The sequence below is a fragment of the Primulina tabacum genome, chromosome 15 (assembly GCF_025594145.1).
Source record: "Primulina tabacum isolate GXHZ01 chromosome 15, ASM2559414v2, whole genome shotgun sequence".
NCBI classification, from domain to species: Eukaryota; Viridiplantae; Streptophyta; class Magnoliopsida; order Lamiales; family Gesneriaceae; genus Primulina; species Primulina tabacum.
Genome location: NC_134564.1, coordinates 1169430 through 1188376, shown reverse-complemented (window position 1 = coordinate 1188376; position 18947 = coordinate 1169430). Strand labels below are relative to the sequence as shown.

At 36.7% G+C, this 18947-nt stretch overlaps 1 protein-coding gene across 1 annotated transcript; it reads right to left on the bottom strand.

Moving 5' to 3' along the window:
• Positions 1–5983: 5983 nt before the first annotated feature.
• On the bottom strand, positions 5984–18947 carry LOC142527709 (protein RRC1-like). Its single transcript, XM_075632601.1, is given in 19 exon segments — positions 5984–6554; positions 6556–6626; positions 7134–7300; positions 7787–8583; positions 8683–8907; positions 9373–9510; positions 9611–9695; positions 10976–11034; positions 11870–12091; positions 12705–12776; positions 12974–13086; positions 13227–13392; positions 13509–13625; positions 13895–14044; positions 14122–14182; positions 17934–17979; positions 18158–18293; positions 18405–18487; positions 18803–18947. Coding segments are annotated over 18 exon segments (2922 nt in total). The 5' UTR covers positions 18468–18487; positions 18803–18947; the 3' UTR covers positions 5984–6320.

The window sequence follows — 18947 nt, the reverse complement described above, 5'->3', positions numbered from 1 at the left end:
TTACTTCCCTATGTGAAAAGAAAGGAATCTCTCATGAATTTTCTGCTCCTAAAACTCCTCAACAAAATGGTATAGCCGAAAGGAAGAATCGAACTCTTCAAGAAATGGCACGAGTCATGCTGAGCTCGAAGAATGTGTCTAAAAGGTTTTGGGCTGAAGCCTTGAACACAGCTTGTCACATTTTTAACTGTGTGTTTCTAAGAAGTGGATCCACTATGACCTCCTATGAAATAATCATGGGGAGGAAACCAAACCTCAAATACTTTCATATTTTCAGATGTATTTGCCACGTCCTAAATGATCGAGAACATCTCGCAAAATTCGATTCCAAAAGCGATAAGTGCCTATTTCTCGGATATTCAATGAATAGTCGGTCTTATCGTGTGTTTAACTTAAGAACAAGAACTACCATTGAATCTATTAATGTCGTTTTTGATGATCTTGCAGGACTAACAGGAAAATCTAAAGAGGATGATACTGAGGGACTGTTGGATTCAAGTGAGCCATCAACCAGCATTGGTGTTGAGATTAGTGTTGAGACCAATGAAGCAACACCGTGTACAACACCGCCACTAACCAGAACTGAAGTCATGGAAAATGAAAACGACGACGATGAAGTGATACACAATGAAGGAAGAGATATTCCCATCAAAATTCAGAAGAATCACCCATCGTCTCAAATTATTGGTGAAATATATGAGGATGTGCAAACAAAGAAAAAGGAGAAGGTTGACTACCGGAAAATGATCGGATTAGTGTGTATGAACTCCACATTCGCCCAGGTAAGCCACTCATGCTTTGTGTCTTCAATTGAACCTAAAAATGTGAATGAGGCTCTAAAGGATGAATTTTGGGTTAATGTCATGCATGAAGAACTAGAACAATTTGTCCGCAATGATGTGTGGGACTTAGTTCCCAGACCTTCGAACGTCAATGTTATTGGATCAAAATGGATATTCAAAAATAAAACAGATGAATCCGGTAACATTATTCGAAATAAGGCACGATTGGTAGATCAAGGGTATACACAGGTTGAAGGGGTGGATTTTGATGAAACCTTCGCACCTGTGGCACGAATGGAGTCTGTCCGATTGTTACTTGTTGTTGCATGTCATATGCGTATTAAATTGTATCAAATGGATGTGAAAAGTGCTTTCTTGAATGGCATTTTAAATGAAGAAGCCTATGTCTGTCAACCTAAGGGATTTGAAGATTCTCACTACATGGACCATGTCTACAAACTGAAAAAGGCCTTGTATGGACTGAAACAGGCTCCACGGGCTTGGTACGACAGGTTAGCTGACTATCTGATAGACTTGGGGTTCAAACGAGGTGAGGTTGACAAAACCCTTTTCATTCAACAACTAAATAATGATATTTTGATTTGTCAAGTATATGTTGATGACATTGTTTTCGGTGCCTCATCCCAAATACTTGTGAGTAAGTTTGTGGATTGCATGGCGTCTCAATTCGAAATGAGCATGGTAGGAGAACTAAATTTCTTTCTTGGATTACAAGTTAAGCAATTGCATGATGGTATATTCTTGTGTCAGTCCAAGTATGCAAAAAATCTGATCAAAAAGTTCTCTACTGACAGCTTAAAACATGTGAGAACACTCATGGGGTCGAATGACAAGTTATCTAAGGATGGTGTTGCCGAGGGTGTTGATAACACCATGTATCGTAGCATAATTGGGAGTCTTCTGTACTTGACTGCTACTAGACCCGATATTATGTTCAGTGTGTGCTTATGTGCTAGGTACCAAGCAGATCCAAAAATTTCGCACCTTAAAGTTGTGAAACGTATACTAAGATACATTGCAGGTACACTAAAATTTGGTTTGTGGTATACTCATGACACAAACATAAACTTGGTAGGTTTCTCTGACTCTGATTGAGCAGGTGATTTAGATGATAGGAAAAGCACCTCGGGAGGGTGTTTTTATTTAGGAAATAATCTTGTATCATGGGCTAGCAAGAAACAAAACTGTGTCTCCCTGTCCACAGTTGAATCTGAATATGTGGCAGCTGCCAATTGTTGCTCTCAACTTATGTGAATGAATCAAATGATCAATGATTATGGATTTCATAGTGACATAATGATTGTGTATTGTGACAACTCTAGTGCCAATACATTTCTAAGAACCCAGTTCAACACTCTCGAACTAAACACATAGATATAAGACATCATTTTATTCGAGACTTGGTTGAAAAAGGTATTATACGATTGGAGTTTGTCAGGACTGAAAACCAGCTGGCCGATATTTTCACGAAACCTTTGGATTTTGAGAGATTTTCCAATCTTCGGAAATCTCTCAGCATGTGTGTACTTTAAAAAACATTTGTTCAGTGTTGTCCATGGTGTTGCCAACACCAGAGACAACATCCATTTGTGCATGACTATTACTAGGATATTAGGCATACTGCATATTCATTATCATCCTATTTATTTGTGCAATGACTGAACACTGAAGGCAAATTTCCGAAAGGAACTCTCTGAGTGATCATACTTCCAATCGAATGATGAGGAGTAAATTATGCTCACTCCAAGGCATTGAGTAGTTGAGGATGTTCATGTAAATCGTGATCTTGTCAAATGTGAAAAAGTGACTTGGAAAATGTGAGCATAAGGAGAAAAACAGAAAAGAAGAAAAAAAAATTGTTAGAAGAAAATGGAAAAAGCTACCTAGAGGAGTCCATTGAAGACCGTTCTTCTAGTGTGGGAGCTACCACTTCTAAGTAAAAATAATAATGGAAAAAGCTACCTAGAAGAGTCCTTTGAAGACCGTTCTTCTAGAGTGGGAGCTACCATTTCTGAATCAAAAGGAAATTTATGGAAGTTTGAATGAAACTCAGTGGTGTTGCCAGAAGTGTTGCCAACACCAAGTTCAGACACTGCACAAAGTTATACACTACCTGAAATTTTCTGAGAAATCATCATATTATAGGCATATGTAAGTCATGCATATTGTTCTTTTTTTTTTGTTTCGTGAACTCATCATATTTAGTGACATATCAGTGTTGACTCATGACGATTGATGGAAACTTTAATTGACCATGTTGAAAAGAAGTGACGTCTTATGGATATGGGGTGAACTCGAAGTGGTTTTGCTCAGGCTGTTCTTTGATGTTACTGTGACTTGAATTGACCTTTACCGTTGGATATAAGGAGTAAAATTGCAATTTAGTAAGATAATTTCGAAAATGGTAAACGTTTAAGTCGGAAATTTTTACCGTTACTGTGCAACGTTCCGAAATTGAAATTATTTGTTACCGTTGATGTGAGGGTTTTTATACCAACCTAATTGAATTCTGATCAAATTGCGTTTTTGCTCTTTTCTTTCAGATTTATCAAATTTGATCATTGCTCCCTGTTTCATCCCTTAACTGTGAAAATTGCCCTTCTCAATTTACTGTCTCACTCTCCCTCTTTGTAAAAACAAATGGCAAATCATCAATTCGATCCACAGGACATACGAAGTGAAATGGCGGCAAGTCATGGTGTTTCTCCTCTGGCAACAACACCTCCAACAACACCATCGTCTGAGAACCCTCCTGAAAAACCATTGCAGATGGTGGCTGTTGACCCAGAAGCAGTCCCGTTGGAAGAAATTCTCCCTGGAGAGCCTGGTAATCCATTGGATGCTGACAACCCCATAGACAACGAGATTTATCGAAGGGCTTTTCCCACTCAACCACCAGTGTTTCGAAGGCAATCAAAGCGGCAAGCAAGGTACAGCCCTAACTTCGATGCGCCAAAGAAACCCCGAATGGCCACCTATTTTACACTTGATCCAGATTTTTCGTCCGGAGATGACTCAGATGATGAAAATTTCGAGTTGGTTCATCAGAAGCGGTCAACTCTTACAAAGAAAACATCAGCTTCATCATCCTCATCCGCTCCTCCAACTGATAGATCTTCTGAGCCACCTAACGAGGTATGTTTCTCTTCTGAAGATGAACAATCTCTGGCAGACTTTATGAACAGTCTGAAAGAGGCGAAAGGCGGGGAGACCGTGGGATCTACTAGGGATGAAGGCACTCCAGTTATCCCTGAGGAGACTGAACCTAACCTTGAAGCCAAAGAATCAGTGAGTGTCTCTGCTCCTGAAGTTGAACTTGAAGACCCTACTGTTGGTGTTGACACAAGTGTTGCAGATAATGTTGGCAACACATCCCACAATCTTGCCCACTCCTTCTCAACAAGATTCTATACTGAGGCGGCTGTCAGCAGATGGGCTCTTTATGCTCATCCTGAATTTATCGAAGAACGCAATGTCGACTTCGGGGCATACGGAAGGTATAACGTATCCACATTTTTGCAACAACGAAGGCTGAGCTCCACTGTTAATTCGGTCATGCCTTATGCAAGAAGACCAGTACTTTAATTCTACTGCAATTTGGTCTCCGCTATTGGAAATGGGCGTTCGGTTAAGTACGTCAGAGTATTTGTTCGGGATATCATTTACGATTTCTCTCCGTCCTCGATAAATGAATTTTACAAAACCCCATCAGAAGACGATATTGCTGACCTTCCTCACATTGATACAATCACCTCTGTGCTCACTGGCTGAATTGTCACTACATTTCCATACCTCCCTCAACGACTTTCTGCAGCAAACCTGACTTCGTTTTACTCTGTGCTACACAAAACAGCGATTCGTAACTGGACCCCATCTACAAACTCTACTGTGGTTACACGGCCACAAGCCATTGTCTCATCTTTCGCAATATCCTGTCACCTTCGACAGATACATTTTCAAATAAAAGTTTAGGCAAACAATTTTCAGGGAACCCAATCTTGTAAAATGAACACGATGGCACCAAGATTAAGATAAAAGAGTATTGTCAACTATCTACCATCATCTATCGATTAGCATAACCGCTTATGCTAGCATGTCATTTTCAGGGTTGTAGTCGTATATCTACACCTTATTGGTAAAAAAACGAAAGATCGTCCTACCACCATTCTCTGTTCGCCTGATTCCCATATACTTGTATAACAGCAACCAAACTGGAAAAAATCATTCTGTTCAAGACTAATTTCTAACCCACAATACTCCAACAGGTAATGCACTTCACTAGAACTAGGAGCTATATAAACTTAACCAAAATATCCACTACTTGGATGAATTATTATGCCTCTCTCAAAGTATCCGCGTGCTCTTCAAGAGTCTCTATTTCTGTTTGATCACAGGAGATGTGGAACTGCTGATGGGGATTGTTTCGGAGGCTTTGGCCTACGTTAAGTGAATATTGTCTCACATTCATAATTACTTCAGGATCTTCCTCAACAAAACCTTAAATCGGTTTATTGGATTTCATTTTCAATTATTTCATAAAACATCGGTTAAACCTTAAAAGCCGAGTTTCGAAATAAAATTCAATATAAAATATTGAATTTTATATTTTTCAATTAAATTTCGAATGTTTTTTTAAAAAATCTGAAAATTAAAGCGAAAACTTTCAAACAAACCCAAACCTACAAAAATTTCCATCAAAAACCAAACAAAAAGAATCGATTTGAACTGAAATCTATTATTTCGATTTATATCCAAAAATTGAATTTTTGGGGAAATTTTTAAATACAGACATTTTATTAAATAACCTAGTAAAGATTGAATATTAAAAATGAAAATGAAGTTCGGTATATTTTTATGAAAGCTAACAAAATAAAATCGAATTAACCGACGTTAAATAATGATGAAGCTCTAAAAAAAAAATTAATAGTAATATTTACAACAATAATAAACAAATCGTAATTGTGGGTAAGCAAAATTTGGTTAAAAGAAAATAATTGACCGAACAGCTTAAATTCAAAAATTCATTTTAGTAAAATTAAGAATCGGATTGTTATTTATCAAAAAACGACAGTTCAATCGGTTTATTCGGTTTGGTTTCAATTATTCTTAGGAAAAAAATAAAAGATTTAACTGAGTAAACCAATTTACTTAACAAGATTCAAATTTTTTATACACAACCAGAGCAAAATCATCATTTAAATTAGGCAAAAAAACCTTATGAATAATATCAATTATCATACATAGCACCAATAATCAACAAGGACGGAGAGAGGAGCAATTTAAAATACATCACACCTTCAACTTTGTTGCCTAAAATAGAGCACACACTTTTGGGCTGCTCTCTCTCCACTGCTTCCATCCCCCATCACACTCCATGGTTCCCCGTCGACACTTAATATAGCGTAGATTCGATTCTCGAAAGAGAACACAGAGAAAAAAATCGATCCAAAAATATGATTGATGCTAATTATCACCATTTCACCAGCACAAGAGCATCTATTACAATTTACAACCACCTCATTTCACTCTCCTCCTGTCCCTGTCTCTATCTCGTCCCTTGTCCCTTTCATGGTCATTCCTCTCCTTGCTGCCATTCTTCTCCCGATCACGTGCTCTGTCCTTCGCCCGTTCAGACTCCAGATCATGGCCTCTTTCCCTGTCACGTCGTCTGTCTCTGTCCTCTTTCATGTCGCTCTCCCTCTCTTTATCACGAATGGATGATTTTCGTTGAGGGCTTTCACTTCTGCTTTCGGCTGCGGTGGTGCTTTTTTAAAGGTTCGTAGGAGTCATCCTGTCTGTCCCTCCTCTCTGAAGAGGTCCTCTCTGCAGTGACAAAGTTGAGAATTTATGTCACAAGTAGTTACGAACCTAACCTCGAGATAAATGCAAGACGACTACGATAATTATTTGAAATAAACTCCTTCACCATGACCAATCCCAACAAGAACACTTGATGGTGTGTGCATGTTTCACGGAAAAACATTTGCAATGACCCTCAACATCCCACAAGGTCTAGTAAATTGAAATATCAAGTCTTCAACGACAGCTTAGAAAAATCTAGGAAAAATCTGGTATATCAATAAAGCCGGAGTGAGACTACAATATTCCGTGTCTTCATATTTTTTCTTTTATTTAAATGACCCTGAGTGCGATTATCGTTGTCTGAGTAGTTCTCTCCACACTTTAGAATTGCTTCTAACAGCATAACTTTGATAAATTTACATATGATACAACTAAAGAAATAATTTGCAGAGTACAAATCAGACCAATGTGAAACCACATGCATGGAAAGCAATAATGATGATATTGGATCAAAGATTTGTAACTTACTTCTGCCGGAGGCATCTGCATGCAAATCAGATAAACCGTATTCAGATTGTAGCTGTCTACGATGGATGGCAACTTTTCTCTCAATTTCCTCTGAATTTTTTAATCCCTTTTCTTCAAGAGATTCTCGGTATTCCATCAGAGCAACCTCAAGACGCCTTAATTTTTGTCTGTGAGACAGAAAACACCATGTTATAGTTGGCAAAGGGATATCAAAGCGATCAAAATTAATACATGTGAATTGTATTTATAAATGGCGAGGATGGAATTTTTAAAGAATCAAACTTGTGATGCAAGAAGATATACATCAATTAACATCACCGAAGCTGACTTACTACATCCATCCTCAAGATAAAGTATATTTCCGAAGTGGTGCCACAAAAGGTACAGGTAAAAAAATAACTATTTTAATCTCAATACTGCAGTTAACTAGAGATGTATAATGCTTACAAATAGTTCTTCGTGAACCAAGAAGCAATCTTGATTATTCTATCATCAGCAAAAGGAAACAAAAGAGACAGAAACTATACTTCCAAGATTCTATAAAACAGATTAGTTTCATCAAAGCATGGAAAAATCAGATCACGATATTTAAACATCAGAAAACAGGGAAGTATGCCTTGTTGAGTCATACTAGCATAGTGGATTAGTGGTACCTTTGTTCTTCGTTCATTCCAACATTGAGAAATGCTGAATTGCTAGCATCAGAAGTAAGATCCACTTCCGCGTTTTTATAAAGACCATCGCCAGCATTTTCACTTCCAGAAGATGAGTAAGTTAAGCCCAATTCTTGTGCGTTCCTCTTATGTTCATCATCACTTTCATTGTCCTCTCTGGCCCACTTAGAAGCTGGCAAAACGAGTTCATTTTGCACTTCACTAAAGATAAGTTCCTTCTGCAAAGAAGGATCTGAAGTGGGCAATGATACCGACTCTTCTCCTTTTGACCGCTCACCATTTTCATCATAACTCATCCATCCGGACATTTTCCCTGAATCAATTTCAACTTTTGTCCCCTCCTGTCCACTTGGGTTTTTCCCCAAATTTGAATGGCTATGTGAAGCCCTCAATTCATCATCTATCTCATAAGCTCTCTGTTTTTCTGCATCTTCCAGATAAAGTAACCGTGCTACCATCATTTCCCTACCACCAACCTGAGAAAGTCCATTATGTCGGCATCGTCTTTCCAGCTCAGTAAGGGGCAAACTTAAAAGCTCCTTCATGGCAGCTCCTTTACCAATGGCCAACGCGGTATCCTGATTAATCTTTTCCGCATCACCTGTGTCCGCAGAACCGGAATTTCTCTCAAGTTCAGGGGCATCACCACAAATAGAATGGAAAGGTATCACACCTGAGTTACCAGAACGGAGAAAGGTAGCTCGCAATCCATTCACAAAAGTATCCGAAAAAAGAAACCAGTCAGCCCATACTTGAAGAACTCTCAGGACACGTTCCTGAAATTGTCAGGAAAGAGACCTTAGCGTCTAAATAAGGAAAAGATAAAAAAGAGATCGACGATGTATGTAAGGAAACTAGTTCTGAGGCATGGCTACCTTGAGAGCCTCAGCTGTGATCCGTCCAGTTACACTACGATATAAGTCATTAAAGCTTTCCATGATATCAGGTAAAGTTGCTTCGAATTTGGTACGATAAGCGGAAGCATTCTTCACAGGAGCACTGCTGTTGTGAAGGATGTCCGAAACGAGCATGAGTCTTGCAACTTTTGTTGGAATTGGAGTTTCTTTGAGGGTCATGGACTCAGTTAACACTTCAACTATCTAGCATGCAAAAATACAAATAAATAAGAAAAGTAACTTCAGTGCAAAGGCTAGGAAGAACATGAATAGACTAAAGTTTAAATGTTAATTCAAGGCTTTATTAAAATTTCATTGCATGAGTTTTCATCCAACAAAAACATGTCAAAAAGTTGAAGGTTAAGTTGAATAATCTTCATATCTAGTTGATTTAAATATGGAGGTTCAATATGGATCTGATGAGCATTAATGCGCTTGAGGATACCAATTATGAGCACGCATGGTAGAGCTAAATGCAGGTAATATAACAAGAAAGTCTACTAAAGAAAAAACTGTTGCAAAAATATTATCTAAAATCTGTTGTCTGTTTTTCAAGCAATGGTTTCATGGATGACAAACATGTGCCAAGACTACCATACCCATGAAAGATTTGCTAGAAGTTGTGTCAAACATATTTAGTCTATCAATAATTGCAGCTTATCCAATTACCTCTCCAGCAGCATCAGCATTATCCAGAGCAAAACCCATGGCATCTTTTATCTGGCTTCTTTCTAATGTTAATCCACGCAGCATATCCTCAAATTCATCTCTTTGGGCATCTGTCAGGGTCATTTCCACCTCCAGACGCTGTAAAAATCATAACATGAAACCATAGTAAATAGTCACAAAATCAGAACTCGACTTAAAAAAACATAAACTCCACAAGTATAAAAACTAAAGAGAATACTTTGCTTTTCCCAGCAGCATAAGTGCTTGCAGCTTCTTTTTCGTGCTCCGCGCCTTTTGCAATTGGTAAAGGAGGTGGTATCCATCTATGGATACAAACATGAGAACGTCGATACAAATTATCATTTATTACCATCAGATTAAAAAAAAGAAAATCAAAAGAAGAAAGGAAAGGAAAAGGAATTATCTCCTAATAGCTGTAACTTACCCAAGAAAATCTGTACCCTATTAATGGGGAAGGTATATGCGTCCCTCTATTTGACAATAGTCAATACAGAGATAATCAGGTGTTTGGCGTTCTATCAGTTAAAACTATGAACAAGGTTCATGTATTCCCCAAGAAGGGACAAATGTTAGTGATAGAATAAAAGGGCCACACATGTGACCATGCAGATGAAGAAAAATGGACCAGGATGCCCATGGCCACCACATTGTTTACCGATGCTTCACAGTCATGATTACGCAATATGGATCAGGTTATGGGTCTGTGAACGTAGAAATCCTCACAGTTTGCGTCGGGTGTTCATGCGTTTTATGTCCGCTTTTACCTATTTCGAGTTGAGGCTCGTTAACGAGAGAACCTCACGATCTCCGGAACAATTGTTGATAATAATTTGAAGTTTGTTTATTGAATTCATTCCAAGGAATATTTATACAAGAGTGCATCTAATCTTTATAAACAGAGATAAAAACGCCAACCCGCCTAAGAATTAGTAACAAACCACCTAACAACTGAATAAAAATCCCATAGGATAACCCAGCTTTATTCAAACGATAATTACAAAATAAAACTCAGGAGTCCTGCAACTCCAGGAGACTATGCTGCCTTCGATCGATACTGCCCGTACGTGAACCTTCGATATGTGATATCTTTTGGGCTTGGTCCACTGGAAGGTGCCGTGACATTCACACATAGCAAATTCAAGACCACGGAAATCAAAACATAAGGACTCCAGTTAACTTCATTCTTAGGACTCTAGTTGTTACACTCTTGTCAGTATATGTGACCTATATATGTGGGATAATAAGAAATAATTATCTAAGGATTTGAGTTTGTCCTCAGTAGATGATGGTATACATTAGACTCTTTCTATTTACAAGGAGTTAAGATGAATAAAGAATGGAATAAAAAAATTTCTCAACAAGTATTTTTCAAAAGATCGATATGTTCTCTTCGACAAGTTTCAATCCAACCCCATTGTCACCATAGATCGAAAGGGGAGGAAATCGAACAAGAAAGAAACACTTCCAATTTTGAGGATTTTCCAATCCATCATCCCATAACAAGATCCAGAACTCAAGGTGTGACATAGAAACAAATTTTGTCCGAGTTAATTAGAAAATAAATAAACAGAACTTGGTATACCTTCCACTGCCAGTAATCATGATGAAAGGCTCTGTTCGCCATCGCATAAGTGTATCCCCCTGCAATTGGAGATCTTCATCATAAGAGAGTTATACGTTTCCCAACTTGCTAAGAATTGTGGACAAAAATGATTTGGCATGCACATGGAAGTGAACATAGGAAATTATCTGCCCAAGTATTGTCATACTATAAATCTATTTTGTACTTTTATTTTGTAGCCGCATGTGTGCCAGGTCACTGCAGAAACAGCAGCCTTTATCTTGAATCATAAAATAGGCTGAATGAAGCTTAATTGGTAACTTGATTTTTCCATGCAAACATTCAAATAATGACCAGGCCATGTTGATAACCTTCTGGAACCTAATACAGGGGCGTGCCGGGAAGAAATAATATGTTATTTCAAAGAAATCAGTTCAGGTACACTTCGAAAAGGAGGACATTAGGTCCTTACTAATCAGCAAGAGTGTGGAATAAGATTGTAATTAAAGCTGAAAGTATCACTCGAAACATGGACCGATCACTTGTTATCTGTGATTTAATCTGCATTAACTGGAACTCTGGTCAAATTTATTTATGTAAATTGGTAAGGTTTTCCACTTCACACAAAAAAATAATGCGACACATTTTTATCTTTCATTTTCAAAACAGAACCTTTTAAACACCTTTATGAGTTTTAGTTAGTATCAGGTAATAAAAGCTTTTGGAGCAGAATGATTAGCCCGTAATAAATTTTAGTAACACGGTATAATCATATCCCCTGAAGCATGGTTGTAGTTCAGATAAAAACGAAAGCAGTAAACTTGCAGCTTGGCAGGACAATAGGGCCATCAATTCAAACTCTCTTTGAACGGAAGCCGGTACCCTACATAAATTTCCTGATCTGTACTAACTTACCTGAGCAAATGAATAAAGCCTCCAAACATAGTAAGTATGTTCTTTAGAACCAAGCTCAAACAAAAAACTGAAAAGAGGATTTCCTCGGCCACGTTCCATGATAGCTTGTTCGAAGGAACAACCCCCATCAAGAACATACAGAGCCATTGTATCTATAACATGCTGGAGATGGTTATCATCAGGAGGGACAACGCTAATATCAGGCACATTTGGAGTAAGAACCTACATATTCAATCAAAAAGATATGAGCAACCATAGTAAACATTGAAGTTATACTGAATTCCAGAAAAGCTACTTTTTTAGAATGTGGAGGGCCTGTTTTCAACTGCTCCCAGTAATGGATTCATGGAACTGAAAGGTTGAGTGATTGAGAGAATGGCTATTAAATTGTGCTATTGCAAGTGAGCAGGATATCGAATATGATATGAAAGCTATTTTCATAACCAGAAACAGCTGTTTTCTAGTTTTAGGGATGACTTGATTGTCGCATAGCAGGTAATTGGCAATGAAATGAGGAATATAGGCATCAGCAGCAAAGCCATATCTCTCATCTTACCGGGCAAATAATGATAGAGAGTGATATTAGTCATCATATCTAGGAGTTAAGCCCAGTTTTTTCACAGGACAAAACAAAATATCTTAATAAAATAATTCACTTTTATTCACAGAAAGAATCCTGGGGGTATAGAAATTTATACTGGATGGAAATATTTTTGAAATGCAAATCAGTAATTTTCTCTCCAAATACTGGAGTTTTGCCCCAGTTCACGACATTCACAAATTAAATTTACTTGTCAAGATATATCAAGAACGCAATAAGTATAAAAGTGCTTACCAACTCAGAGTTCTGGATTGGAACGGAAGTAACTGGAGGGCCAGAAGGGCCAGACAAGATGACAGTGGCACCCTGATAACATGGAAGAGTTAACTTTCTGAGAAACGTGATGTAGAGCAAAAAGCAAGGCACATAAATTTTACACCGTAATTGTTTATTTGTTGTATGACTGATATCAAGCAACACACTCATATGAGAAGGAAAACAACTGTCTGCTCACATTTACAGAACTATCAAACTTATCAGATATGAGAAATGATATGACTCACCCCTTTACTCCTGATGGCCATTTGTCCAGGGGGTGGAGCAGGGAGTGCTTGTGAAGGAAGAGAAACAGATTTACCCCACCCCATTTTTAACTCGTAATCGTAGACCACCACTCCTGTATCATAAAAATTTCTTTCGGTTATTTTAGTTTCAGTGAAAAAATAAAGGAAAATCTTCCAAACTCATCAAAATTAAATTATTATTATCCTTACACACCACATTATTTGAAATACACAAGAAGATCCATAAACCAACCTTGCATTTCATCCTTCGCAGCTTGACCATCAGTTCTATTCATGAAAGCCACAAAGCCACAATTTCTTTCCCTTCTTCGTTCCTCTTCTGTCCTTGGCCACATTATTTTTACACTAGCAATAGGTCCAAATCTTCCAAAAGTCCGCAAAAGAAAATTTTCATCGACCTAACATTGAACAAAACACACAGAACAAAAATCCTTAGGCAAATAGATATTGAAGAGTAAAAAAGGCAGGAAGTGAAATATTCATGCATAGAGAATGCAGGGGATTAAAAGCTGACCAGAGGTGATAAGTTTCCCACATAAAGATTTGTAGTTAATGGATCTCCATCATCAAAAGATCCAGGTCTTCCAGTTGGATCAAATTCATTAGGCAGCTCATCAAACCTACTAGATAGCTGAGAGAGTAGCATCATTACAAATAAATACTTCGAGTCAAAAATAAAAAGCAAATCTCATGAGTTATATTAGGACAACACACACTAACTACCAAGTCTCATATTGCAGATGGAAAACTGCACTTCGTAAGTAAAACACGAAGAAAGAACCAAATCATGTCGAGAGAAATAAATTCTGAAGCAAATGGAGAAAACAAGGAAAAAATAAAATAAAATGCGCCACCAGCCTTCATCTTCCATTTGAAATAGAAAACTTCAGAAGTACATACTGCAGAATTGTCACCATGGCGTGAATCACGCCAATGTTCACGATCTTGATTTCGTCTCTCCCTCATCTCCTGTTCATGCTTCAACTCCTCCATAAAATGATCGATGTTCCGTGACTTCCCTTTTTCCTTTTCCTTTGGCTTCTCCTCCTTCTGTAGATTGTCACAAACACATGAAACATTAACAAGAAGGCAGTGGTGAACAAGTGAAATAGCAGCTTGGTACTGACCTTCTTTTCATATTCTTTACCCTTTGATGCCATAGGAGGTGGGATGAATGATGGAACATACCTGCATGAAGTTCAAAAATGATCTAATACATATCCCACTAATAAGAATGTCCTCAGAAAGCTATAGAAGGCAACAGTTTTAAGGGAAAATTAATAAAAATTAAAAGTTTACAAAAGCGATTGTCAGAAGGATAAAAGAAGAGTCAATCAGAAACTAGCCCAGCCACCTTTTCCAAGATTTCCACTTCAAATATCACTGATGTATGTTTCATACCCTTTCGCCTCTCACAAAAATTTTCAATTCTAATTCACCGCTTAATTAGCAGGAAGTTCAAAATCTTGCCACTTTTTTTTGGCAAAATTCTTGCCACTTCTAATATCCCGTGGAATGTGGTCTACGTAAACCATACGACGAAAATAAAAGAATTTTTTCATGCATTATGCAAATGACTTTTTTATTTAGGAAATGATATTACATTAAATAATAAAAACTATAAGTTACAAAAAACGGACAAGAAATCCACAGGTAAAAAGGAAAAACAATAAGATTGACCATATCAACGAATATGCAAATGACTTGATGATATCAGGAAAGTGGTACTAGACTTCTATCAAATGTGTCTGTACATATCTATTATTTTAAAAAATTAATAACAAAAGTGCAACACGATTTTCCTCGAGACATTAGCATCTTATAAGTTGAAAGTGGTCTAACACAGTCATTTTCCTCTAAAACTTTCATTTAGTCCTAGAGAAGCCAAGATAAGTGTGAAATAAAATCCAATCGAAAACTTGGGCGAGAATAAAAGGTTAAATCATCTAGCTTTGGGCAAGAATGACTCGTGCCAGGTGTGTAAAGATCAGTTGGCCCTGAAGTTGGTCAAAATTCTTCTATTGTGACCTAAAAGAGGTTAGAAAATGAAGGAAAATCTAGTGACACGATAGAATTCACCTATGTACAACATAAACGTAGCTAGTAATACAGTAGTAGAAAAGAAGGCCTATTGTGGGTAAAATTTACACATAGATAGATAGATACCTAATCCTAAAGTTGGAATGCTAATTACAATGACATGGAACATAAACAAATGAACTGAAGACAGGATAAAGCTAAGTTCATCATAACCCATAATCTAAATGCATGCTCTTCCGCACTCCACTCTCCAAATTCCGCCACAATTTCCAGTTATAGATAGATGATTGGGATTTCAAGAATATGACACACTATTACCCCCACATATGGAGCGGGAAGATCCTAAATAATCAGTATTTCTAGCAAGTTGCATCATATATCAATCTAGATCCAGCTTCCTCTTGAGGAGTCACATACAACTAAGATAATCATTCCTATATCTTAAAAAAATTTAGTAAAACTATTAAGCATTAACAATTCTATTTCTCAAATTCATAATTCCAGCACACCGATCATTTGAAGTAAGATTCCACATGAGAAAATCCACCCAAGCTTCGGCTGCTTTTGTCCTCTCAACAAGATAAGTTCATTAGCAATATAAAATTCCTGTAAGAATTTTGACAATCATGCACAACTGCACCTACAGAGTACCATTCAATGTCCTCGATAGTAAATTTGACTACTGCATTTTAACCTCAATAAATTATTAGCTTTAGAACAATATAAATTATATTAATGAAAAATCATACTAATTAATCGATAAATTAATAATTTTATATGTTATAAAGTGATTCGCAAATAAAATATGTATATATATTTAATCAACTAAGAACTCATATGCATTTTATTAATTAAATCAATTAAATATCAACTTATCCACTAAAATGCTATAATATTATATAAGAATAATGAATAAATCAAAATAATATATATATATATATATATATATTTAGGAAAATATAATATATTCATTAAATAGAAACACAAATTACAAGAGACCGAAAAGAGAAGCGCACAGCAGGAAAAAAGACAAGAAAAATAATTGTCAACTCAAACATAAATATACGACAACTTCTCACTAAATCTGAAATCGAGAAGTTGCTTTCCTATCCAACTAGATGCCCGAATCTTAATTTTTTTCCCAAACATCTTTAGTCGAATCTTCTAAACCATCAAAAATCTGTCTATTTCGCTAACTATACAGACGAGCAAATACAATGTACTATTACTGTCCAAAAAGTTCTACCCCTCTTACCCAAATCGCGTCCAAGATCTGCCTCAAAAAGCTCGGGCAATGATCTTGGAATTACCCAGACCAAACTCATCTCCTCCAAAGCTTTAAAACAAAGAATGCTCGTGAAAGAACACTGAATAAGTTTATGATTCTGATTCTCCACCTCTTTCTGGCACAAAACACATCAATTAGGACACAAAGCACACGAAGGTCATTTCTTTTACATAATCTCAAAAGTGGGCAGTTTACCCAGCACTGCAGTCCACGAGAATACTTGAACCTCTGGATGAGATTGAATTTTTCCAAATGACATTAAAGAATGGAAATAAAGGAAAATCCCTAATCGGAAAGAAAGACTCATAAAATGATTTGACTGAGAAAACTCCTGAAGAATCCCCGTCCCAAACCCTGGTATCTTCAACCCCTCAACCAAGTTGACACTCTCTAAAGATCCTAACAAATAACTCAGTTCATTCACTTCCTCATCTCTCAAATCCCCATCCTAAGACTTCATCCCAACTTTTAAAGACGTGTGGAATAAAGATAACTTCTTAAAAAATAATGAACCAAAAATAAATCAAGCAAGACTCTTAAGGAATTAAATCACACGAGACCTATCCAGGTTTCTGACTATCGGTGCGTGGATCTTCTCAAAGATCATCAAATACCTGTAGACAAGGATCTAATGATTCTAATAACATATTTGGTTATACTCAACGATATTGTAGGTTTAGCACAAAGCACTTACTTAAGAGTTGAGAGTTGAATTAAAAGGAGATGAAATACTGCTAGAACCCGTGGGAGGTATAAGGCTGTCAATCACAGCCCATGAACAGTATTTAAATTTCTAGATGGACTCAATGGCATGGATAGCTTGATATTCTATGAAAACAAAATCTTGTATATCTAGCGCTCAGTAGTTTGTGCATCAGCAAAAATATACCAGATAAATATTTATCCATTTGAGCTAGTTATCCCAAGCTTATAACTTAAAGCATGAAATCCCAATCTCTTCTTGGTGAAGCCAAAACGGTGAATTAGCAAGGGGGAAAGTAATTATGTCTTTGACTAACTATCAAGTGCCAATTTCACATTTGACGAACTAATGAATGATGTAAGAGAACATCAATGTGGGAAATTAAAATTTGAGTACAAGCAGCATTGTTCTTGAGGAGAAAGTAAAATTCGAACTAAATGGTCCACGTGCAATCATCCACTGTGAATGAAGCACCAAATCAAGCTAAGTAGCAAGACTAATCTGAAAAAGAAGCTGAATCAATTAGAATTACAATGCAACTATATTGACAATATTAATGTTACAAGGAAATGGGAATACAAAAAAGTAGGTTTGTCGGTGAATACGGCATCACGTACAGAAGCAGCGCACTTCAGCTATAAGTGCAACTTCTTTCACAAACAAAATTATAAAAATATCCATAAGTTTAAAAGTGGTTCACTTGCCATGGCGGAGGAATTAAAAAACATGGTTAATATTAAAAAAAAATTATTAGAAAGAGGTCAGCGATACTAATCATTCGAATTTCTAAACATGCAAGCCCAATCAACACAGTGTGCATCTGCGGATATTATCACCATATCATTCTTGTATCATAAATCCTAATCATAAGAGCATTGCAGCATAGTTGATCAAAAGCATTTAATTACCTACTCCCTTTCTTTAAACCAGAACCCTCATCTTTGGAATTTCCACCTGCCATCCGCGAATGAATAGAAAAGGCCGAGGTTTTTATTTATGCATCCACGTGAAAAAGAATAAATCATTCATTTATCCAGATTGTGCGATAATTAACAAACTAATTATAATTATTAACTTATTTCCAGGATATAACGTTTAATGATAGATATGATATTGATCAATGGCAACTAACCTTCTGAATCATTCTTATGTTTGTCATTAGGATTGATGGTTCCACCTCTGACAAAAACCTTCGACCCCGGAGTATCATCTGCTTGAAATGATTCTACAAACTCTTGGTATAATCGTGCTGTCTCATCTTCTGCCCTCTGAAAAAAAAAATCAAGAAATTAAATTAACAATGAAATATATAAGGAACGTTATGAAGAACTTTCTTAAATTCCTTTCAATCATTAAGGGCTACTGATCAATAGAGATACCTTCTTCTTCGCCTCTTCGTCTTCTCTGTGCTTCTGAAAAGGTGTCTTCTTACGGGAACTCATGTTACCAAGAAAATATTGAACTGCGGAAAACATTAATTAACCTTTCTTTGAGTACAGCCGCAAGGAAATTTATTGTTTCTGATGAAAGAATTTCGATAGGAGCTCGAAAAAAAATCATGAAACCTATGTCTAATATATTTTTTCTGTGAGCTGTGAATGATAGATAATGATGATTGATGAATTAGGATTTGTTGTTCTTTTCTTTTAAGTTTTTGTACTGCATAGGAGCAAAAAATCATGATAATCATGGAGTTAAAAAACAGCCACAAAAGAAAAAAAGCTGAAAGAGAGACAAAACAATCAAACATTAATGACCAAAAAGAACACATACATACCAGTATCAAAACCCAGAAAAACACAACTTTTTTTTAAGACGCTGCATTCTAAATCCACTAAGGCAGAGCAAACTATACAGTAAAACGATTGAAGCTCGATTCCCAAATTCAATAAAATCCAAATTTCGATTCTGATAGCACAGTC